At 48.2% G+C, this 24,410-nt stretch overlaps 1 protein-coding gene across 1 annotated transcript in view; it reads left to right on the top strand.

Moving 5' to 3' along the window:
• The first annotated feature begins 4,603 nt into the window (after positions 1-4,603).
• RGL3 (ral guanine nucleotide dissociation stimulator like 3) overlaps positions 4,604-24,410 on the top strand; it is a 357,925-nt gene continuing 338,118 nt past the window's right edge. The window contains exon 1 of the mRNA XM_078684184.1: positions 4,604-6,667. Coding sequence (XP_078540310.1) covers positions 6,437-6,667 — 231 coding nt within the window. The 5' untranslated portion in view covers positions 4,604-6,436. The remainder of the gene's footprint in view (positions 6,668-24,410) is intronic.

The following is a 24,410-nucleotide window of genomic DNA, read 5'->3' as shown; positions in this document are numbered from 1 at the left end:
AAAGGTAGGACATGCCTTGGTGTGTGTGGCATGTTCTGATAGCGAATTACAGCCAATTGCGTTTTTCGCCATTGCAAAGTTACCTGTTCTGCATAGGACAAAATGGGTAGTTTGTTTATAACATCTTATAAACATAACTGGCCCGGGGAATTTGGTAGGAAAATAAAGTTTAGTATGCCTGAACTCAGAATCTAAAGATGCATCTTTTCGTGAAGGTGATTTTTACATTCTGTGTTTGAAAATACCACTTTTAGGAAGTAGGTATTTTCTTGCTCAGTCATCCCGTGTGCCTCTGCTGGAATGTGGATTGCCTGTCTGGGTTTTGGATGACAGAAGGCTGAGGAGCAGGAGTGGCTCCAGATAGTCTAGGTGGGTCATCAAAGGGCTGAATAGACCTTGGACTACCAACGCCGGCACCATCGACTCCAGTTCGTCAGCCGACGACAACGCTTCACCCACGACAATGCCGCTGCTTGCACTGTGACCTGCCAGCACCGCGACCAGCACCGCCTTCACCTCGCACCGCGACCCTGGCCTCACTGATGACGCCATCTGACGCCGCCACCGAGCCGCTGCTCGCACCACGACCTGAGGGCACCACACACCGCACCGCTGTACTTCGCACCGCAGCACCCGACGCCTGCCGACGCCAGCGCTCCTGACTTCAACAGAGGGGAGTTCAACCTGCAATGAGTGTGACTTCAAGGGCCTGACCTCCGGAACCAACGCCTGCGGACGCCGTGCTTTCAGAAGGTCAACGAGGTCGTCGACGCCCTGCATTTCTAAAAGGTACTGTTTGCGAGTCTTACCGACACCGTAGCCACGAGGCTATATTTATGCTAACTTTGATGCCTTTTTCTCAAAGCTATGAAACGCTGAATTCCCTAACAAAACTATGCTGTTTTCGACAATTTTTTTAATCTTACTTTTCATTTATTTATATTTATACATGTTTTAATGTGATTTTATTGGCTTGGTTTAGTTTGGCCAAAAGGCTATGTCTCTTGCGGTCCCCTTCTTTTGAGAATTTAAATTGTCTTTGAAAAGAAAACAAATTCTGACAAGCTTTTTAGATGTCCCCCCCGCCGCCTCTCGTTGATGTGTTGACATTGAAAGCACTTTCCACCACCATCTTGTTGCGCAAAAGTGCTGAAGAGGCACTGGAGAGAAGGAAAAGGATGATATGGAGAGAGCAGCTTCCCGTCTAGATTGTGGTTTTCTCAAGCTCCCCTAGCTGTCTCCGCCAGGCAGATTGTGAAGCTCTCCCACGCCTGGTGAGGATGCCTTCAAAGGGCAATACAGTATTGTAGTACTGCGTGGTCGAGTTGTGAACAAGAAGATCACACCTTCCCACAGGTAATAGGGACAGGTGCATCAACGTATAGACTGTTGTTACCAGGGACCTCAGATGTGAGTTGCACATGTGCTGGAAATTGGGACGAGTGCCACAATCTATAGACTTCCAATATCAGGAATCTCAGGGGTGAGAGAGTGAACTGTGCAGGTAACAGGGGCAGGTGCATCAATGTAAAGAATGACATCACCAGAGTTAGTAGGTGTGAAATGGGGCCAAGGAGGTAGCAGGAAGAGGAACGGGCACATTCATCTAAAGTGTGACATTAGCAGGGACATCAGGTTTGAGAGAGCGGGCTGTGCAGATAACAGAGAGGGTGCATCAATCTTTAGAATTACATTACAAGGGACAGTAGGTGTTAGGTGGGGTTCTGCAGGAAACAGGAACAGACAGAGGAGTCTAAAGATGGCCATTACCAGGGGCATCAGGTATGAGATGGGGCTGTGCAGGAAACAGGAACAGACAGAGGAATCTAAAGAGGGGGCAAGAGGACCACTGCCAGGGGCATCAGGTATGAGATGGGGCTGTGCAGGAAACAGGCACGTAAGCATCTACAGATTGACATTACCGGTGATACAGGTAGGAGAATAGGCAACATGTACAGGTACATAAATCTATAGGCTGTTACCAAGGGCAACAGGGGAGAGAGGTGGGGCTGTGCAGGTCACCGGTACAGGTAGGGCTTTAAGTGGGATGAAGAAACTGAGGGGGTTTTCAAAGGGGCGTGGCCACTGTAATTAAGGGTGTGGCTTAAAAGCACTTTAGCTAAAAATCTGTGCTTAGCATAGTCAGTGCTTTAAATGGGCCGGTACTCACCGGTACTGAGTACGGGCACTTCCAAATTTTCTACCTGTCATTACTGGCACTTTTCTTTAGTCAGGGAGAGTACCGGTACCCTGATTGATGGCACGGCAGGCTCGGGTTCGGTATCTCCTCCAAATGCCGCTGTGCTTGCTGCTAAAGTCCAGAGGCGCCCCTTTGAGTGTCCCCTCACTGCAAGGGTTTGAGAGGGCTTGCATCACGCTGTGATTAACAGGACAGGGTCTAGGCAGACCCTGCACTGTTAATTAGGTGACCAAAAAGCATTCAGGTGAAAGTGCTAACTGCCAGCATGAGGTCTGCACCTTCCTTGTCTAGAAACGCCTGGCGTCTCGCTGGTGACTGGGCACTTTGGAAGCGTTTTTTTTTCAATGGCATGTTCATTGTTTGTTTACTGGCCTCCTTCGGCCCTGCACTTGTGACCTTCACAAATGCTATTTTGTATGCTGCTTTTCAGAGTGGGACATTGAGACATTTTGGCATTTCCCCTGAAAACTTCAATCCTTGAGTGCGTGCCTTCTTCTGATGGGAGGAGGATGGATTGTCGATATATATAGTCTTGAAATAAAGGCTTAAACTCATACATCCTGATTGTGCCGCCTCTTTTGTCTTTTGATATATATATATATATATATATATATATATATCCTGTTTGGCTTTCATTTTGTTTAAAGAGGTAAACTGTTTTGTTTATATAAACACATTTCTCGTGTTCTAATATGTACTGCAACTTGCATAGAAGTCATTATCTATAATTTTGTCTTGCCCTTAGCCCCGCCCACCTGCCACACCTCTAGCTCATTTTAATGAGTACCTGCACTTATTTTTTCCCATTTAAAGCACTGAGGATAGTGTGCCACCCGACTTGTAGTTTGCTGTTTCTGTCATTGCATCCAGATATATGATACAACTAGTAACATCATAGCTACAAGAAGTCAGGACTATTGGCTTTGTCAATGGTTGTTAGTTGCATAAGATAAATAAGCAGCAACTATGGCTTGTATATAATATTGAAAAAGTTTCCACTTAAAGCCCTGGTGACACCACGACAATGTTGCTGCTCCTGAGTTTCAAAAAGAAGGGAAATCCAGAGAGAAAATGACTCTCTTTAAAGGATTTCCCTTGCCCTACAACGCTCACCTGGCACAACGTCATGCCGTAACTTCTCCACTAGTGATTAGTGAGGAGTGTGAGCAGCGCACATCGATGTGCCTGCTGTCACTGTAGTCCGGAAAAAACGGACCGCCTGTGCCAGGGCACAAAACAGAGCCCGATAGAGACCCGTTTCGAGGCCCCCTTTAAAAAACTGCCGGTGAGACCCGGCCCGCTTAAAGCCCTGGGTACAGGCGCATCAATCTATGGACTCATGTTACCAGCGACAGGGGGGGGGGGTTAGATTGTGCAAGTAAGGGGAACAGATGCATAAATACACAAACTGCCATTAATATATAGACTGACATTACTAGAGACATCAAGTGTGAGGGAAGAGACTGCAGTAAACAGAAATCACGTCCACACGTTCCTGAGGCACACCTGAGCATTGCTAGTTCTTCCCATAATTCCTCGTCTCCAGATTCCGCACCTGCACATTAAAAGCACGTAAGGTCGCTATATAAATAGGCATAACGCACATCATACAGCACAGACTGACTCCCAGCAGGCGATTGTGTGCAACATCTATGGAGACTGGGCTCTGGGCCTGGCCGGCCAGGAAGTACGCGAAAACGACACATTTTTGGCTGACATCAGCATCCTGTTACTTCTGTTGTCTGTTAGTTTTTGTAATGTTTTTCCTTCGTGTTTTAACTGCGTACCCGAAGAGGGACTTGGAACCCAGTAAACTGCTGATTGGATTCGCAAGTGTGTGGTTGTGCAGGGGCTTCAGAGGTGCCCGCCTCAACCCAGAGCGGGGCATCAGCCTTTCTCGTCCCAGTGCGGCGCCTGCGAACAGCTGGAAAGTTACACACTGGCACATTTGGGGGATGAAAGCGAGCGGCTTCGCTTGCGTATGCTCTTTTTTTCCTGGCCGGTAAACAATTGAAAATTGTCCAAGAATACAATTTCTCCACAAAAATGTGAGGACAGAAGAGAGAGCTTTCCGCCGTCTGAATCCGCGGTAGATTTGTTTTTCAGGGAGAAGGACACAGGATGTACCAGAGGAAACGAGGGGGTGTGCGGGCGGGCGGCCTGCGGCCCCTCCTGCTCCATCCCGCGGCCAGTGTTGCGTTGGGTCAGGCCCGGCTATGCTATGGTTTCCGGCCTGTGAGCTGTGCGGCATGTGGTGATTCCTCACTGGGCGCCGGTTCCTGGAGTCGGCATTGAGCAGAGCGCGGGTTCCGGAGTCCAAACCACTCTTCCCTGAAAGCTGCTGACTCGGGGAGGAAGGCCTGCTGGTTGGGGAGGGCCCTGCCTGGAAAGACACGGGAGGGAGGGAGAGACGGCAGGGCAGGGCCTTGAGCGCGAGACATGTATCAGTGCAGGGCCTGAGCTCAGAGGAACCGAGGCACGGGGGACGACGGTCCCGCCAGCCTTCTTGCACGGCTTGCCTGGCCTGCCTGACCTGCTGCCTCGCCCACCGCCACAGACTGTCCGGCCTGAGTCTTTCCTCCTTGACTGCCCCCTACCTTGCTCAGACTGCCTCGACTGGCCCTCCCAGTGGCTTACCGTGCCTGCTGCTCACTGGAGTTCCCGATGGGCATCATAAAGCCATGACAAGCCTCGCGAGAAGAGTTAAGGGAACTCTTGGTATATATACTGCCTGTTCCAGAAGCAATTCAATATCTGCTGCTTTGCTGTCTTCCTTCTCAACCAAATCCACCTATTCTGTTCCTGGGAGCCTCAACACTTCTGCTCTAGCCATAGAATTCGGAATGGATTCCAGCTGGGCCTTTGCCTGCCCTGCCTCTGCATAACTCTGGAAATGTGGGTTCCTCTTGCCCTGTTGTGGCATAATGGAGGTGCATTGAGCATCAGCTTTGCCAGTGGCAGGAATTTATTGGATTTTGGCAAAGTCAATGACAGTGGGCTTACTAGATGCAGAAGCCACGCATGGCTGGAGCTTACTGAAGGCTGACCCTGGAGGAATCTCATTGAACTCCAATAGCCTTGATCAGTGGCAGGAGCTTCCATGCCAGCAATGCTTATCGCAGTGGCAGGAACTTAATTGGGATTAGTAGCCGACGGTGCCAGGAGCTTGTGAAAGTTGACACCAGGTGGAGATTACTGAACTTTGAGAATGCTGATGCCAGGAGTTTTCATGCAAGCAGTGGCAGGAGTCGATTGAATGTTAACGCTGTTGAGATCTTATTGAACATGTACTTGGCTCATCAACAACAGTAATTTTAATGCAATCGATGGTAAGAGCTGATTGATCGATGACTCGAGCAACAGTAGGAGCTTAATGGATGGACGAGCTGATGGTGGTGAACCTTATTTACTGTCAATTCAGTCGATGTCGAAAGCTGAGTGGTCTTCAATATCCGTGGTGGTAGGAGCTTTGATGCTAGCAATGGTGGGTGCATATTGAATGTTAATGCTGCCCAGATCTCAGCAAACCTTTACATTTCAGATTAACAACAGCAGTTTTGGTGCAGTCGATGGTGGGGATTTATTCAACGTTGGTGGTGGGAGTTTTCATGCACGCGACTACTTGATTTTATTGACTCGTCATTCAGGCAGTGGCAGATGCAAAAGTGGCGGGATCTTATTGAAAATGCATACAAGTAGTGGCTGGTCCTAATTGAACATAGACAAAAGCTTGATCTAGGGCAAATTCAGCCATGGAGACATCCTATTTAAATTCAGAACAGGCAATGCTGCTAGCCTTTTGAAATGGCAGTAACTTATTAAAAGTTGAAGCCAGCTCTGGTGGGAACTCATTGAACACTAAAGATGGCGATGGATGGGCATAGAGGAAGTCAACAACAATGATGCAAGGAACTTGTTGCACACCAAATGTTGTCAATGCAAAAGGTTTAAGGAACATTAGGAGTGGTAATGGGAGCAGCTTAATGGACCTTAAAAACACCAGTTTTTAACGATAATTGAATATCAGCAGCAGAGTCGACGGAAGCTTATCAGACACTGACGTTTTCAGTGTTGGTTGCTGCATGAAAGCTAGTACAGGTTTCTAGAAGAATACTTAAATCAACACGGATATCGCATGAATCTGACAGGTTGGCAGGGCCAGAGCCTCAGGGCGAGGGGCATGGCTGGCCTGTACCTAGATGACAGGTGGTACAGTGACGCAGTTCCAGAGAGGGGATGACAGCATTCGGGTGGCCACGAACTCGCCCCATCACCCAAGAAGAGCCCTGCAGTACTCACCGGCCCATAATCACCAGGATGGGTCGTGGAAGGCGGAGTTTATTTGGAGAGCGCCCAGCCCTCTCACGTAGTGCCCGTCGTAGCCTAGATCTGGACATAAGCAGTCGCGTGTCACTCAAGGCCTACAGACCACGCTGCTTGAGTGTTGAAACAGGACTCACAAGTAAGGTAAGTGCACAGTCACAAAGGGGCTGTTTCAACTTATTTAATATTTTCAATGGCTTTCTCTATATCTGTGCATATAAACTACTTTTTGCTATTTTAAACGTAGAATTTTGTTTGCAGTATCCTAACAATGTGTAGTCCCAGTGTGCGGATATGGTGAGAGACCTGGCTTCTCTGTGGGCTGAAGTCAGGTTGCAGGAGTGATGTCACTTTCAGACGTCAGGTGATATCAAAGTCAGACAATATATAGTATTTTTGGAACGATGTCACAAGCTGCTCCCCCATTAATGCCAGTCTAATGGCAAGCTTCTGAATCAATGTCACCAGCTGATATCCGGTTCCTGAAGTGATGCCACAATCTGACGCCCAGTTCCTAGACCAATATCACAATCTGATGCCTGGTCACTAAGTTGATGTCACATTCTGATATCCAGTTCCTGGGCGCATATCGTAATTTTACTTCTCTTTCCTGGACTGATATCACAGTCTAATGGTGGATTTCTGGACTGATGTAATGGTCTGACGTCAGATTCATAGAGTGAGGTCAGGGTCTAACATCCTGTTCCTAGAGTGAAGTCACAATCAGTCGACCGGTTCTTGGAGTGATGCAATAGTCTGAGGTTGAGTTCCTGTTATTATGTCACAGTCTGATGTGCACTTCGTAGAATAACGTCACAATATGACGTCAAGATTCTGAATTGATGTCACAATCTGCTGAAGTGAGGTCAGAGTCTGATGTATCGCTCCTGGAGTGACGTCACGTTCTGACGTCCAGTTATTGGAGTGATACCACAGCCTGATCGGGGTGTCCGGTGCTGAGTGAAACGTCAGTTTCCTGGAGTGATGTCAAAGTCTCGCGGCCAGTACCGAAAGTGATGTCAGGTTTAGACATCAGGTCCTTTGAGTAGTGGCACAGTCTGATGGCCGGTTTTCAAGGTGATGCTACAATGAGGCGTCCAGTCCCCGGAATTATGTCACCATCTGATGGCCGGATCCAGAAATGACTTCACAGTCTAATATCCGGCTTGTTATTTGCTGTCACAGCGAGAAGTCAGGCCCCTGGAATGATATCAGAGCCTGAATACAGGCTTGCTGACTGCAAAAGAAATAGCTTGTTTTCGTGTTTTCATACCTTTGGAACCGGTACATTATGCCTCTTAATCAGTGATCTGCAGATTAATTATACATCTCTGAGGCAGGCACATTAACAACGGTCTATTTCACAAGCGAGCTGTTACTTTAGAGCCCTGCATGCCATGGGATACAAAGAGCAGTGGTGGCCGGCGGCCCTTGCCAAAGGTCCCTGAGAAGTGGCAGGCCAGGCCTTGCAGGGAGTTTAGCACAAGCAGAGGCGGAGGGGGTTGTGGGGGAGAGGAAACGTGCCCTTTCCGCTTTCTGGAAGTCTGTCATCGAAGCATCCGCCCTCCCAAACGGACAAGCACCGGCCCACCACTCCAGTCTCTCGTGTTGTAGCAAAGTCTGTTACGGGGAGGCCTGGGGCCTCTAAAGCCGTCGGGGTTGGAGATGAGCCAATCTCGTTCCAGGCCACGGTGGCCACTGTGGAGGGCTGGACCCGCGTTAGTCAAAATGTTGTTGCCAAAGTAGGCTGGTGAGGCTGGGCTGGAGACAGTCACGTCAGACAACTGTCTCTGAAAGGCGACTATGAGGGTTGGAACAATTGATGGCCGGTAGAGCTGGGGCAGAGCTAGTTTCGTTTCAATTCAGGCCCTTGCCTCTGAAACGCCGCTGGGGCTGGGCGGAGTCGGTCACACGAGAGCCCAGATCTGAAACGCCGGCTCCGCCGGCCGCTTTCCAAGAGGCGGTTATGCTGAGGTGCACAGAGACCACGTGAATGGGCCCTCGGGTGCAGCCTTCATGGTGCTGGTGGCGAGGTCCGGGAAAGATTGGGACCCATAATAACCCCTCTTGGTTCTCCTCGCCACATGGCATCTCTGTAGAATTGAAGAACGACAATTCTATGTAGGTTGAATTAGGTTTAATACTCAAACAAGCAGGTACACAGCTGACAAGAAGTCAGTCAGCGTCAACTGAATAATCATAGAACATATGAAGGAAAGTGGAACACAGTACACGTAATTCTACAGAATGTGGAAATCCCATCCTCGTCGCCACTTGTAGAATTGAAGAACGACAATTCTATGTAGGTTGAATTAGGTTTAATACTCAAACAAGCAGGTACACAGCTGACAAGAAGTCAGTCAGCGTCAACTGAATAATCATGGAACATATGAAGGAAAGTGGAACACAGTACACGTAATTCTACAGAATGTGGAAATCCCATCCTCGTCGCCACTTGTAGAATTGAAGAACGACAATTCTATGTAGGTTGAATTAGGTTTAATACTCAAACAAGCAGGTACACAGCTGACAAGAAGTCAGTCAGCGTCAACTGAATAATCATGGAACATATGAAGGAAAGTGGAACACAGTACACGTAATTCTACAGAATGTGGAATGTGCATATTTAAAGGTACATAACATATTACACAACATAACAATCTCCTCATCTTTTTCACGCGTTACTTGCGTGATGACACTTATGCAATCAAGAACAACCCAGCTAGAGCTGTTTTACAGAAAGTAACTACATTGTTCTGATTTATCAGGCAAAGTCTTGGTGAGTTGTGGCGATTTGCTGTCATTCATAAAGGGTGTGCGTTACAGGGTTCTGACGCACTCTGCCAAGCTGTGATGGCGGGAAGCCCTAACTGTACCAGTTCCATGCCCAAACTAAGCCTAGTTAATAGCCACTCAAGGAACCATTTTACATCAACCAGCAGTACGCAGCTCAACTTCACACAACCTCACAACATCGAACAGATTATCATGCCCACCAAACCCCATCATACATCATCACCACAGTAAATTACACCACAATCTGTAATACGACATGGCAACATGCCACGGCATACAATATACACCTCTACAATCCACAACTAACACAATACAACAGACAATGCCACACCATACCCAACAGACAGCACCATATCGTAATCCCCCAACACATAACCATCACACCTTTGCCCATTAACCAGCATATCACTCCACACAATCCCTCAACATTCGACATCACACCATCCATAACACACTACATGCTCACACACACCTCGCCATACTTACTTCATCACATCTCCCTTCACCACACCAACCCATACATGCGGGTCTTGAGGCCATGGGCAAGGCCACTGGCTATTAGTATTCACACCTAACCTCAGCCCCACACAACATTATGGACAGCACCAATGCACAATGCAAAGACACTGACACCCATACCACACCCAACCACAAGCACACTGACTCAACATGCAAACCTCGTCTCCTACTCCAACACGTTGACAGCTGTAAGACCAGCCCCACAAAAAGAGCCAGGTAGCATAACCCACAGCAGAAAGAAAACAGTTATGTGGCACAGAGAACACCCAGGGAAGAGAGGGACAATGCATACCCCTCTATGAAGATAAAACGGCAGACACAAGAAACGCATACCGCGTAACAAGGTTAGATAATCTGCTCTGCTGGCACCCTCCACATTCATGAAGAAAATGGCAGTCTTTGAATCTTTTCTTGATGTTTGCTACAACTAGCGGTGGCACGGGAAGGTGGCTGCCTTACGTTGTCTTATACAAGCGCTGGCCCTGGTACATATACTCAGGCACGCACGGAGAGTTGTAAGACCTCATTCCGTCTAATGTCTAACCTCCTTTCTTGGCCATTCCACCGCCAGGCTTTGTTAAAAGTAAAAGCTATTGGAAGCAACCAATGTTGCTCTGTATATAACTCTGTAAAATAAACAAGACTTAAATTCTCTCTAAATGGGCCAATTTGCGTCAAAAGTATATACACCCTTGATTTGCACATTTGAATTTTAAACAAACGAGACCTGCCCTTTAATATTTACAATTTTTAGAAAATTCTACTGTCTGCTGGTCTGTGGTGAGATTTTTAATAGCTGTGTATTATGCTTATGCTTGATATTGAAATGGAGTGTATTTACTTAATGACATTATTTGCCGCTTTTACAATTTTTTATGACTGTTTTATTGTACTTTTATGATTGTCAAATACAATCAAATAAAGTAATTATTGAATTGACTTAAAATCTCCATATATGTGCACCCCAGTGTGGCCGGGCCTGGAAAGATTGATACACTGTGCAAGGCCACTTGCCTCGGGACCCTGATCCTAATGCTGTTAGTGTGAGATTAGAGAGCCCTTAAGAGGAACAACGTGGCCTAGCTCAGGCACACACATCTGCATTTATTCCTTGTCACAAAGTGAAATCATGAGTTCGCTCTAAAATTGTACATCTGTCTTTTGGAGCACTGATTGTTGGATCCTTGTTGGCATCATGCCTGCGATGGCTGCTCCACAAACATCAAAGTGCGGAAAGCAACGCAGAAGGCAGCATGTCTAGAGAACCACTGGTCCCCTAGTACACTGAACACTGGCTCTGAAAGTATAACACAATAAAAGCAACCATGAGTGTGTTAACCATTGTGATGCACAACAAGTTGTCTGTTGCTCCCTGAAGACCCTGGGAATGGATGAGGCACTAAGGCAATCAGATAACATAATATGCAAAGAATTCTGGAGTGATGGCCCCCATTAAAAGAAACAGACAAGGTGGCATGCCTTGGAGCCACACTGTCCTTAGCTTTCTGGGGAGTGGGCTTCCAGGAGGCAGCATGCCAGCTGAGCTAGAGCATGCCTAGCCTTAAAGGTAGGGAGGGGCCCTAGCAACAGGGGGTGGAAACAAGCAGACCAGAAGCTGGCACGACTGCTCAGCTGTAGCAGGCAGGTGAAAACTGTCCTTTTGTAACATTAAGATTATATTGCAATAACATAAAATACCAATGAGACATTAACTGTGTAGGTGAATACACACGGTACAACACAACAATATGATAGGGAAACGGATTCACTAGTACATTTTGGGGAATTGGTGGAAGGGTTAGGTAGCGAATCAAACAATTTCTTTTTTTAGTTGATTTTTCAATTAATTTGAATTGGAAAGCACAGGTACATGTACAAGCAGTAACAATACATTCACAATAACCATCTTATCATATTATATAGGTATAAAGTATTATCAGTTATATAGACCAAATGAATTTGATGTTGCCTTTAATGCAAAGGTACCCACCCGCAAAAAGTTACAAACGTAAGATTTTACTGATATACCTTTTAAGAAGAGTTACGGGGGTACGGAGTGATGATTAGGAAGGCTGCGAAGAACCTCCTTATCTGCACAACTTCGTAGAAATACCACATCACTGTAACTACAGTCGGGGGTCCCACCCTACTGAAGTAGGCCGACTGTCCTGAAAGTCATGCAGCGAGCCATGCTGTTTGACAGAGTCCACCCACCATGGCCTGCCTGACTCTGCCACTTATCTACTGGTTTCCTGTTCACCAGAATTACTATCAGCACTACTCTTGAAACAGAACAATGATCTTCCCCGAATACCCACTCGTCGTCTTCCAGGTCTCCAGAGACATCCAGGAAAAAAAGAAACATTCTAGGAATGTATTTTTGTTGAGTCGACTCTAGTCTTTCTAAGCTTCCTGACCAATATCTTTCCCGGACTAGTGCCAGAGTGCACGAGATTCTTAGAAGTGTTGCTGTATGTTCAACAATTCCAGAAGGATATCTGTAGCTCAGCCCCAATCCTCGCACACTTCATCTGTCGAGTCTCGTAAGACACTGTTTGACATCCATTGACAAGTTAAGTCAGGTGGTAAAAGGCTACTCCAGGGTCGGAATGGACAGAAAATATCCACAGGCACCAACATAACAGTGGCCCCATTAGTGAATTCGATAGCTAAACAAGTGGCCCATGTTTGCAAATTGGGGCAGTTCAGAATTGATATTGACACGGAGTGTAAGTGTTTTGTAGGGTATGGAGGACTACATGGATTTGAGCTTGCTGCAGGTAATGCTTGTTTTAATATCAGGGAAACCAACAGCAAAAACCAGCACAGCAGACCATAAAATAGGCCCACAAGCAGCCAAACAACAGCCCGCACGCTGATCTGTCTGAGCATCCCAACGAGCACTGCCCGATTGCCACGCAGACCAGTCCAACCCTCGCCTACTTCGTGTAGTATTGCATCTTTCTGGGCATTTTTTTAAAGCACCACGTTTACCACTTACTTGGCTTCTCAGCTCTCTTTGTGCAGACTGCAGGGGATCAATGTAGGTGCCACCTTTGAGATGGGTGAGTGGTTTGCGTGGTTTGGGTTGTTCCATCAGAGGGTTCTCTAGAGTGCGGGGGAGTCTTCCAGTCTAACCAGCCTGGATTACTGAGTGTGCAGTAGAGTTTCTTTGTGCGGTGACCCGCACTGGGGGTTTAAGACCGCTAGAAAGGTCAAACTCCTAACTTGATCAGTAAGAAAACTTAATTTTCTGCACTGCATCACCCCCTTGTCACTGATGGAAACAATACAGATATTTCATCTTGTTCACAAATAACAAAAGGTTACTTTTGCATTTACATCTGTTGAAAACAGACTGAAGAACCCTTGCAAGCTGTTTGTCTATTTTCTTCATTGTCTGAGAGAATCCCTTTCTTGTAAAGTTTGGGTCTAACAGTATAATATATCATTTTCATGCAACTGGGTATAAATCCTTCATTTAGTCCAAACCTTTCAGTTTAGTTACCCCTTATTAACATTGGCAATGGGGATTTCCCAGAAACCTGTATGAGCACAACTCAAAAGATGAATTCCTTTGGTTCTGAAGACCAGAAAAGTTAGTATTGGCGTAGTCAGAATGTTTGACGTTTGAACTGCATGCTATTAGCCTTGCCACTGCCAGTAATTGCTTGTGTTTTAAGGATTAAACACAGACAAAACCATCTGAAAAATGGATTCTACAGAAAAAAGCAGCTTTTCCTTTAGGTTTTGCCTACAGACAGCTTTTAGTTACATGTTGTCGAAGAAAGATTGCGTACAACACCAATACTAGCAGTGGGTTTGGAGTGAGCCTGTTGCTCATCATTGGTTGGCTTTCTTGTCAATCTTATTTGCTTGCTAATTCATTGGTTTTCCTTCATCTTCTTGTGCTGGTCTTTCTCCTGGAGCATAGCTTTTTTAATCATCTTTTTGACTGGATGACTTGTATCATTCCAATGAAAAACCTACTCTTCTCATGCAAATCTCTATAAACGGAAACCCCCTACCACTGATGCTGCATTGAAAACCCTGAACATTCCGTTTTAAGATTTTGTGAATCTACACCTTTTACATTTTGGAAATGTTGTGAATCGTGTAACGTTTGAAATATTTGTCGACATATGCATAATGGTGATCCTTTTAGTCTGTTACTGTAACGTAACATGAACTATGTCCAATGATTACCCTGATTTAATCGCCGTCATGCTTCTTTACCCAAGTCCCCATGTTAGAGCGATGCTATGTATATCTCTCCTCTGACCCAAAAAACGATATCTCTTTAAAGCAGGATTGTTTAATGTAGTCTCTGAAGGACTGGATCCATGCCAGGTTTTCAGAATATCCACATAAAATAAATGCATATATAACTAATCAAATTGTTATGCATAGTGGCTTTGAGGGAGATCTGGCTCATATCTTGCTGTTATGTATCTCAGTTAGACACCTCTACTCAAAAGCAATAGCACCAAGCTACCCTGACAGCAGGAAGGTGCTTCCCAAAGAGTATATAGTATCATGTTTGTGAGAAGTTGGCCTGATGTGCAGTGCTCACTATTCTAGTGATCACTATATATCAGTCCAAACAACCCTTATTGATGATTGGTTGTAAGTCAACCTTATAGACCAGCTATCCTAGTAGCATGGATACGAGCAGTCTAAGGCTAAGACTCTAGAGGGCGTGTTAAGCCAGCTGTTTTACCATCACATTACCCCTTGAACACCCAGTGAAAGGACACCACACAAGTTGTTATGAAAATAGACAGTGTATTTATTTATAACAAGACTACCCTGGCTCTTTATGAGACAGGGAGCTAAGCACACAACAAAACTCTTACGAAAATACTTTTAAGTTAGCACGTTACACAAATGCCCGAGGGGCACGAAAAACCATATACGCTAAAAGTGGAATGCGAATTACTAGCAGGTAAGTAACAGTTCTAATAGGCTTTGGAATCGCTAGGACTGGACTAGGGAATCGTTAGATTACTACTAGGAGGCCTAGGGGACTCGGGTGCAGAGTGTGCACTCTCACGCGGGATGCGGGACAAAGTCTATGGAAGCTAGAATTCACAAAGTTAGTGTTCACGGGCGAACCCGACCTGGTAGGGAGAAAACAACAGTGGATCCTGACCCTTGGATAGTGAGGCTATGCTGGGACACCGGAGTGCCGAAGTTACCTAGCCCAGGGGCTGCAGCTGCATAGGTCTGAAAAGACGTCGGGGATCTCGTTGCCGGACCAGGAGCCTGGAAGGAAGAAGTTGCTGGCAGGCGACCAGTGAAGGAAAGTTCGATGGATCCAAGCCTGGATCAAGGAAGAAGAAAACCTGAAAGCAGAGGGGACCAAGTTCTTGAATCACTAGCCAGTGATTAAGTGGGCACCAGGATGGCACCGGGCGAAGTCACCGCAGTCAGGTGAGTGGGCGCTGCTGGGCTCTGCAGTCTCTCGGACCAGGAGGCGTTGTCGGCGACCAGGATGGAGGTGCGAGCTGTCCCACGAAGGATGAAGTCGTTGGCGTCGAAGTTACCCAGGATTGGGCAACAAGCCTTGGCTAATTCAAGCCCACGCGGTGGACTCAAAATGGCGTCTTGAGTGGACCAGGAGGGTCCGGGGGGCTCCTCTTCTGGAAGGGAGCAAGGGCCAGTCTGGAGCAACCAGACCAGCAGCAGAAATGTCGTCGGGCGTCGTCAGGAAGGCCACAAGCCAACGGGCTAGTAGCCAAACAACGCGGTGAGCAGCGGAAAGCAGAAGGGCCCCACGCAGATCGTGGAGATGCTGGGGGGCTGCACTTCGGAGCTGGAGCTGCTCAGAGTCGGGGCTTCTCGGACCCCAAAGCACTCACCAGTAGATTACTCGGCGGGCTTGCTGGAAAGAAGTCGTGCAGTCTTGCAGATGGCCGGTCCCTTGAGGTCTCGTCGCACCCACGGTTCTCAGCTGGGCTGTAGAGGTGGGTAGAGGTCAGAGGTGCCAGGGAAGCCGGTTCTCGTCGAGCTGGGCAGTCGGATTCCGGAGGAAGGACTTACAGCAGACCGCAGTGTTCTTAGATGGTGCCTGCGGATGCAGGGTGACTACTCCTTAGTCACAAGGGAGAAATCTTAGGAAGAAGTCTTGAGTTCCTTTCGCAGAAAGTAGTTTCAGGATTCAAAGATGATCTGTTTTGGAAGGGGGCCAGTTCCTACCTTTATCCTGTAAAAAGGGGCTGGCACGCGACTAAGTCCTGCCCTAGGGGTGGGACTAGGAGGGGGGTGGTTACACCCACTTCCTTGGCGGGCTTTTCCCCAGCACAGGGTCTGGAGTGACCCTGGAACTGGTTCCAGCCAGCCTATGCACAGTGAGCACCGGGGTGCCACGTGCAGTCACCTTCCTCTAAAGCCCTGCCTACCTACAATACACAAAAACCCTGTCTGGGACGGTGCTGGCACCGCCCCTGGCAGGAAACCCTTTGTCCTTATCTCCTGCTCTGGGAGGACTCCCAGCAGCAGGAGGGCAGACTTGTGTCTCGGTGGCAGCATCCATTTTGTGGATGCTAAGGCTCTGTCTGATTTTAACCGGGGTTAGGGGTTACATACATGTCGTGTCCCTCTAGAAGGGTGGAATGCTAACCCCGTCGCCAGAATTGGCGAGGGGTTAGTATTCCAATTCGTATGACACCTTACTCGACATGTTTTGATAAAGCGATACCAGAGTTGGCACATAACCGCGAGGATTATAATGTACTTAAGAGTATATGGTATGCGATATCATGGAAACGGCTAAGGGATAGATCCCGAAAGCCGCAGACAGGCTCAGCTCATGCCAGAGCACCATCTCACACGATTCCAAGCACTCTGCCTTCAGGATTGTTAAGGCCTGCCATAGGAGTGACTGATAGGAGATCTGTGTGTCCATTTTAGGGTTAGATATAGGTATACTATATCTAAAGCAAAGGGTGATTACACCACCTTGCCCCAGCTGTCAAGCAGCCAGTTGTGTCAGATTTGGATGGCCAGCCAGGGGTGGCATAATACATGCTGCAGCCCCTGGTAGGCCCTGGGTACACCTATGCCCTGGGTACCTAAGGTACACTGTACAGGGGCTGATAAGGTGACTCAGTATCCAATTTAGATATGTACCTAAGGTACATGGAATCCATTTTACAGAGAGAGCAGTAGGCCTGGGGTCCTGAATAGCAGGGCCCCAGGTCAACTAAGTCAGAAAACCAGCAAAACACCAGGCAAAAAGTTGGGGGCAACCATAGTCAGGGCTCTACCTTCCTACATAACCCCCCCCCAAACGAAAGGAGATAAGGCTAGCCTTGCCAGGTAAGCCTATATTGCCTGAGTGGCCATATAAGGAAGTACCAGCACTGGCATGGTTACCCCCTATCTCATGGTCCACTAGGCAATCCCTCACCCTAAGGGTATCTGAGGGTCTCCACCATAGGGAATCTCTACCTGTGGTGTGTTTTGTCAAAGAAAAAGGCTGGTGCTGAAATGGAGTACTGAAGTGAGGCTCCACTAATTGTGGGCTCAACTTCCTCCAATCATTTTCCACAATAGAGGCCTTTCTTTCCAAGACTGAGTTGTTTTGGGCTCTCAGGGTCAACCTCTGGCTACCTACAGCTGGAGGTTGGGTCCCTCTGTTTGGCTTACTGGAGGGACAGGTCAGGTCTGGGGCCCTCAGGTCCCAAGTTTGGCTGTGCCCAACAGTGTCCATCTGTGGGAGGTCCCTAACTAATTTTAAGGGGGATCCCTCAGGAGTGTGTTTTATTTTCACTTGGCTAGGACTACTAGCTTCAGTGCCCTTAATCTGCTGATTGGGAATTTCTTTTGGACAGGGGGCCCCTTGGGGTCCACCACTGGCCTCCCTGACCTCCACAGCCCTGGGCTGACTGAGGCAGGGTAGAGAGGGGCAGGTTACCTGCTCCAGACTGGGTCCCACCTTGGAAGGGTCCACTGACATCAGGGGTTCTGCCAGGCTAGGCCTGACTACCTCTGTGGCAGTTTCTTCACAAGGGGTCAGATCAGTTCCCTGGGGAGGCTGATCCTTTCCTAAAGTCTGGTGGGAGGGAGATTTCTCTTCCTCCTCAATACTCTCTGTCTGAGTGGAGTGATCCATAGTTTCAGGCTTCACAACACTGTCATCTGTCTGAGTTTGAGCTGTGGCCATCACAACTCTCCCAACCTTTTCAGGAGGGGGCTCAGTTTGGGTGTGGGCTGTTACCATGACAGCCTTGACAACCTGTTCTGGGAAGGAAGTTGTCTGAGATTGGGTTGTGACTGGCACAACCCTCCTGACCTGTTCAGGGAGGACATCTTGGACTGGGGCTGTGGCTATCACTGCCCCACTAACCTTACCATGGGTATTTACCATTTTAGAATGGGTTTCTTGCTCAACTTCAGCCCAGGCTGAGAGCTCTAAGTCATTCCCCAGTAGGCAATCTACAGGCAAGTTTGGTGACACTGCCACTCTCTTGTGGCCAGTGACACCTCCCCAGCTGAGATTGACCACTGCCATGGGATGATCTCTCTGTACTCCATCAATATTGGTCACCTGGTATGTGGCACCAGGTAAAAGTTGCCTTGAGGGGACTAGACTCTCAGTCACCATAGTGATGCTAGCCCCTGTATCTCTATAGGCCTCAACTTTTATACCATTGATGAGGGGCTCCTGTCTGTACTTGCCCAAAGTGTTGGGGCAAGTTGTGAAGTTGGCAAACCCCATGCCAGTCTCACAGACAAGAGTATCTAAGTTTGGGGACCTGGTTAGGCCAGAGTCCCCAGGAACTCCCAAAGTAAATGCACCCAAATTCTTGGGGGCACTCCCACCACCTGGGGGATTACTACTAGTAGTAACAGGAGGTTTGGGAATGTTACTTGGGGGTATGTTTTCCTTATTGTTATTCTTTGGGCAACTGCTGTCAGTTTTTAAATGACCCACCTGTTTACAGGGATAACAATAAGGTTTCTTCTGGTTGTTGGAAGGATTCTGGGACCCATCCCCCTCAGAGGATTTTTGGGGCCCTGATGTGGTTTGATCTGTAGATTTATTCCCACCCTTCTCTTGAGGCTTGGTTGATTCCTTTTTCTGGTCACCACCTTGGTTCTTGGGCCTAATCCTGGTTCTGACCCATTTGTCTGCCCTCTTACCCAATTCTTGTGGAGAGGTCAGATCAGAGTCTACCAGGTGCTGGTGTAATAACTGGGTCTGACAATTATTTAAGACTTGCTCTCTCATAATAAGATTATACAATCCTGTGAAGTCAGTAACCTTGCTACCCAGTAGCCAGCCTTCCAAAGCCTTAGTGGCACAATCAACAAAGTCAGACCAGTCCTGAGACTGAGTTTTCTGGGTGTCTCTGAACAGCAACCTGTACTGCTCAGTGGTTAAACCAAACCCATCAACCAGTGCATTTTTCAGGACCTGGTAATTGTTAGCATCCTCCACTCTTGTAGTGAGGAGCTTATCTCTACCTTTACCATCAAAGGAGAGCCACAGTATAGCTGCCCACTGACTCTGGGGAATGCCCTGCACAGTGCAGGCCCTCTCCAGAGCAGCCATCCATTTCTGGATATCATCCCCTTGCTTAAAGGGGGGCACTATTTTAGTCAGGTGTTTAGTGTCTAAACCCTTCTCTCTATCTCTTGGGAGATTGCTGCCACCAGTGGGAGCTAACCCACTCATCTGCTGCTCTCTTGCCAGGGCAAGCTTCTCTTTGGCCAGGGCAATTTCTTCCCTTTCAATCCTCAGTTTAGCTTGTCTCATCCTTGCTTCATGCTCTCTTCTCTGAGGGGAAGTCAATCTCCTCTGGGGAGAGTTCCTTCTCCCCTGAGAAGAGGCATTAGAGTGCAGAGATCTAATGGAGTCCCTAGAAGGAGATCTATCTCTCCTAACTCCAAGGTTAGGCCTCATTAGGGTCAGTACTGGGGGTCCCCCAGATCCTTCCCCAAGTAGGTCTAAGTTGGCCCTAGTTAGCCTTCTGACTACCTCAAGACCTTTGTCTACCTCATCCCCAGAGAGTTCCTCTTGATCCTCCTCCTCAACTGCTGAATCAGTGTTGGGGAGGTCTGGATCCCCAGAGGTTCCCTCTAAGGCTGGCATGTTCTCATGTAACTGAGAAAGCTTTCTGGCATCATATGTCTCTAAGAGACCTATCAGAAAGGGAGTGGTGGGGTTAGACCCCTGCTTCAGTTTCCTGGAGACACAGATTTGTCTCATCTCCTGAAAGCTGAGAGCTGCATATCTTGAAGTGACCTGTGGAGGGTCAACACTGACCAGGGGAGTCTCAGTAGAATCTCCCTGGGTAGACATGCTTTTCTAGTGAGGTGTAAGTGGTGCACTTACCTACACTATATGTTTGCCTACTGATCCCTTGCTAGAGTTGTAGTTTAGGGTGTGCTAAGCCCTAGGAGCTACAACAGCTGGTTCAGTAGAACTCAGAGTATTCTAAGCTAAGTTATATGTACCTTTAGTACTTATGTGATCTTTCACAAGATATTCTTAGGGCATGTGTGGTAAAACAACAGCAAGCTCAAATCCCAACCGCTGCTCACCAATGTGAGAAGTTGGCCTGATGTGCAGTGCTCACTATTCTAGTGATCACTATATATCAGTCCAAACAACCCTTATTGATGATTGGTTGTAAGTCAACCTTATAGACCAGCTATCCTAGTAGCATGGATACGAGCAGTCTAAGGCTAAGACTCTAGAGGGCGTGTTAAGCCAGCTGTTTTACCATCACATTACCCCTTGAACACCCAGTGAAAGGACACCACACAAGTTGTTATGAAAATAGACAGTGTATTTATTTATAACAAGACTACCCTGGCTCTTTATGAGACAGGGAGCTAAGCACACAACAAAACTCTTACGAAAATACTTTTAAGTTAGCACGTTACACAAATGCCCGAGGGGCACGAAAAACCATATACGCTAAAAGTGGAATGCGAATTACTAGCAGGTAAGTAACAGTTCTAATAGGCTTTGGAATCGCTAGGACTGGACTAGGGAATCGTTAGATTACTACTAGGAGGCCTAGGGGACTCGGGTGCAGAGTGTGCACTCTCACGCGGGATGCGGGACAAAGTCTATGGAAGCTAGAATTCACAAAGTTAGTGTTCACGGGCGAACCCGACCTGGTAGGGAGAAAACAACAGTGGATCCTGACCCTTGGATAGTGAGGCTATGCTGGGACACCGGAGTGCCGAAGTTACCTAGCCCAGGGGCTGCAGCTGCATAGGTCTGAAAAGACGTCGGGGATCTCGTTGCCGGACCAGGAGCCTGGAAGGAAGAAGTTGCTGGCAGGCGACCAGTGAAGGAAAGTTCGATGGATCCAAGCCTGGATCAAGGAAGAAGAAAACCTGAAAGCAGAGGGGACCAAGTTCTTGAATCACTAGCCAGTGATTAAGTGGGCACCAGGATGGCACCGGGCGAAGTCACCGCAGTCAGGTGAGTGGGCGCTGCTGGGCTCTGCAGTCTCTCGGACCAGGAGGCGTTGTCGGCGACCAGGATGGAGGTGCGAGCTGTCCCACGAAGGATGAAGTCGTTGGCGTCGAAGTTACCCAGGATTGGGCAACAAGCCTTGGCTAATTCAAGCCCACGCGGTGGACTCAAAATGGCGTCTTGAGTGGACCAGGAGGGTCCGGGGGGCTCCTCTTCTGGAAGGGAGCAAGGGCCAGTCTGGAGCAACCAGACCAGCAGCAGAAATGTCGTCGGGCGTCGTCAGGAAGGCCACAAGCCAACGGGCTAGTAGCCAAACAACGCGGTGAGCAGCGGAAAGCAGAAGGGCCCCACGCAGATCGTGGAGATGCTGGGGGGCTGCACTTCGGAGCTGGAGCTGCTCAGAGTCGGGGCTTCTCGGACCCCAAAGCACTCACCAGTAGATTACTCGGCGGGCTTGCTGGAAAGAAGTCGTGCAGTCTTGCAGATGGCCGGTCCCTTGAGGTCTCGTCGCACCCACGGTTCTCAGCTGGGCTGTAGAGGTGGGTAGAGGTCAGAGGTGCCAGGGAAGCCGGTTCTCGTCGAGCTGGGCAGTCGGATTCCGGAGGAAGGACTTACAGCAGACCGCAGTGTTCTTAGATGGTGCCTGCGGATGCAGGGTGACTACTCCTTAGTCACAAGGGAGAAATCTTAGGAAGAAGTCTTGAGTTCCTTTCGCAGAAAGTAGTTTCAGGATTCAAAGATGATCTGTTTTGGAAGGGGGCCAGTTCCTACCTTTATCCTGTAAAAAGGGGCTGGCACGCGACTAAGTCCTGCCCTAGGGGTGGGACTAGGAGGGGGGTGGTTACACCCACTTCCTTGGCGGGCTTTTCCCCAGCACAGGGTCTGGAGTGACCCTGGAACTGGTTCCAGCCAGCCTATGCACAGTGAGCACCGGGGTGCCACGTGCAGTCACCTTCCTCTAAAGCCCTGCCTACCTACAATACACAAAAACCCTGTCTGGGACGGTGCTGGCACCGCCCCTGGCAGGAAACCCTTTGTCCTTATCTCCTGCTCTGGGAGGACTCCCAGCAGCAGGAGGGCAGACTTGTGTCTCGGTGGCAGCATCCATTTTGTGGATGCTAAGGCTCTGTCTGATTTTAACCGGGGTTAGGGGTTACATACATGTCGTGTCCCTCTAGAAGGGTGGAATGCTAACCCCGTCGCCAGAATTGGCGAGGGGTTAGTATTCCAATTCGTATGACACCTTACTCGACATGTTTTGATAAAGCGATACCAGAGTTGGCACATAACCGCGAGGATTATAATGTACTTAAGAGTATATGGTATGCGATATCATGGAAACGGCTAAGGGATAGATCCCGAAAGCCGCAGACAGGCTCAGCTCATGCCAGAGCACCATCTCACACGATTCCAAGCACTCTGCCTTCAGGATTGTTAAGGCCTGCCATAGGAGTGACTGATAGGAGATCTGTGTGTCCATTTTAGGGTTAGATATAGGTATACTATATCTAAAGCAAAGGGTGATTACACCACCTTGCCCCAGCTGTCAAGCAGCCAGTTGTGTCAGATTTGGATGGCCAGCCAGGGGTGGCATAATACATGCTGCAGCCCCTGGTAGGCCCTGGGTACACCTATGCCCTGGGTACCTAAGGTACACTGTACAGGGGCTGATAAGGTGACTCAGTATCCAATTTAGATATGTACCTAAGGTACATGGAATCCATTTTACAGAGAGAGCAGTAGGCCTGGGGTCCTGAATAGCAGGGCCCCAGGTCAACTAAGTCAGAAAACCAGCAAAACACCAGGCAAAAAGTTGGGGGCAACCATAGTCAGGGCTCTACCTTCCTACAATGTTGAAATCAGCTAAAAATTAAAGAATCGGTGACTATAGGGATCCTCTTAATGAGCCAATACATGCTTTTCATCTGTCAAACCCTCCAGCATACTATTACTTTGCCAGACGTTTGCTTCCTTTCAATCCCAACTTTTGAAAAACTATACCTTTTGACTAATTGATATCATTTTTAGGTCTCGCCTGTCGATGCGCATGCGCATCGAGCTTGCGAGCCTATTGCGGCTTAAACAACCTTTAACTAAGAAGCAAGGAATCATGGCGATTCCTTGCAGTGCCCGTGACTTTTAAGCTCAATGCGCATGTGCATTGAGCTTAAAAGCGCGTGCACATCAGTTCCCTCAGCCGCAATCGCCGTCTGTTCCCTCAGCCGCATTCCTCCCGACACCTTTTGAAGTGAAGCTTAGCTTCACTTCAAAGGCCCCGGCTTCTTCACACCCACATGCCGCTCTCCCCGCTCCGCCCCCTCCCCTGCCCGCCGTGTGCATTTCTCCTCCACCCCCTCCCCACAGCAATGCCCTCCGTCTTGTTTGTTAATTTCCTCCAACTGCCCATCTCCTTTCAATACGTTTCCATTTAATCGCCTACCTCTCGATGTCCCTCATCCTCATCTCAACTCATCTATCACTCCAGCTATCTCCTCTTACACGTTATACGAATATCTCTCTCTTCACCTCCGTCCCACGATCTCTCATCTCTCTTCCATTCACCCTCTAATCACGATCGTCTATTCTGTTGCTCTCCCCTCGCTAGCCCTCTCCCCCACCTATTAATCTTTTCTGTTTTCTACGCATTTTCACCCTCTTACGTCTTCCTTTTCTCCCTCGTGCTTCCTTCATCTTTCCTTCTCTAACCATTTTCCTCGTCCGCCTCCCGCCATCTCTATACACCTCTCCCCTTCTGTGACCGTCACTCTCCTTCCCTGCATCTCCGTCGCTCTAAGCACCCCTATATCTCAGCCCTCTTACCCCCGTCGCACCTATTTAATCTCTAACTTCTGTCATGTCTCCCCAGTACCCATCTACTCCTGTTGGGTCACCTCGTGCTCTTCTCCTCTGTCCCACATGTCCTTTCATTTTCCCTCTCGCAATCCCATTTTACAGCTGCTCTTCTGATGTGTTCTCTCCATTGCTGCATGTTTCCTCTTTCTACTTTTTCCTATTGTCTGTTTCCCTACCCTCGCTCTCCCCAGCCCCCGCCTCCATTTGTCTCCGCTCACTCTCTATCCATTTCTCTGCACGTTTCCATCTCCCGGTTAAATAATATTTTATTGGCAAGAC

Source organism: Lissotriton helveticus, chromosome 1_1, assembly GCF_964261635.1.
Source record: "Lissotriton helveticus chromosome 1_1, aLisHel1.1, whole genome shotgun sequence".
NCBI lineage: Eukaryota > Metazoa > Chordata > Amphibia > Caudata > Salamandridae > Lissotriton > Lissotriton helveticus.
This window is presented reverse-complemented; position numbering and strand designations above follow the sequence as displayed.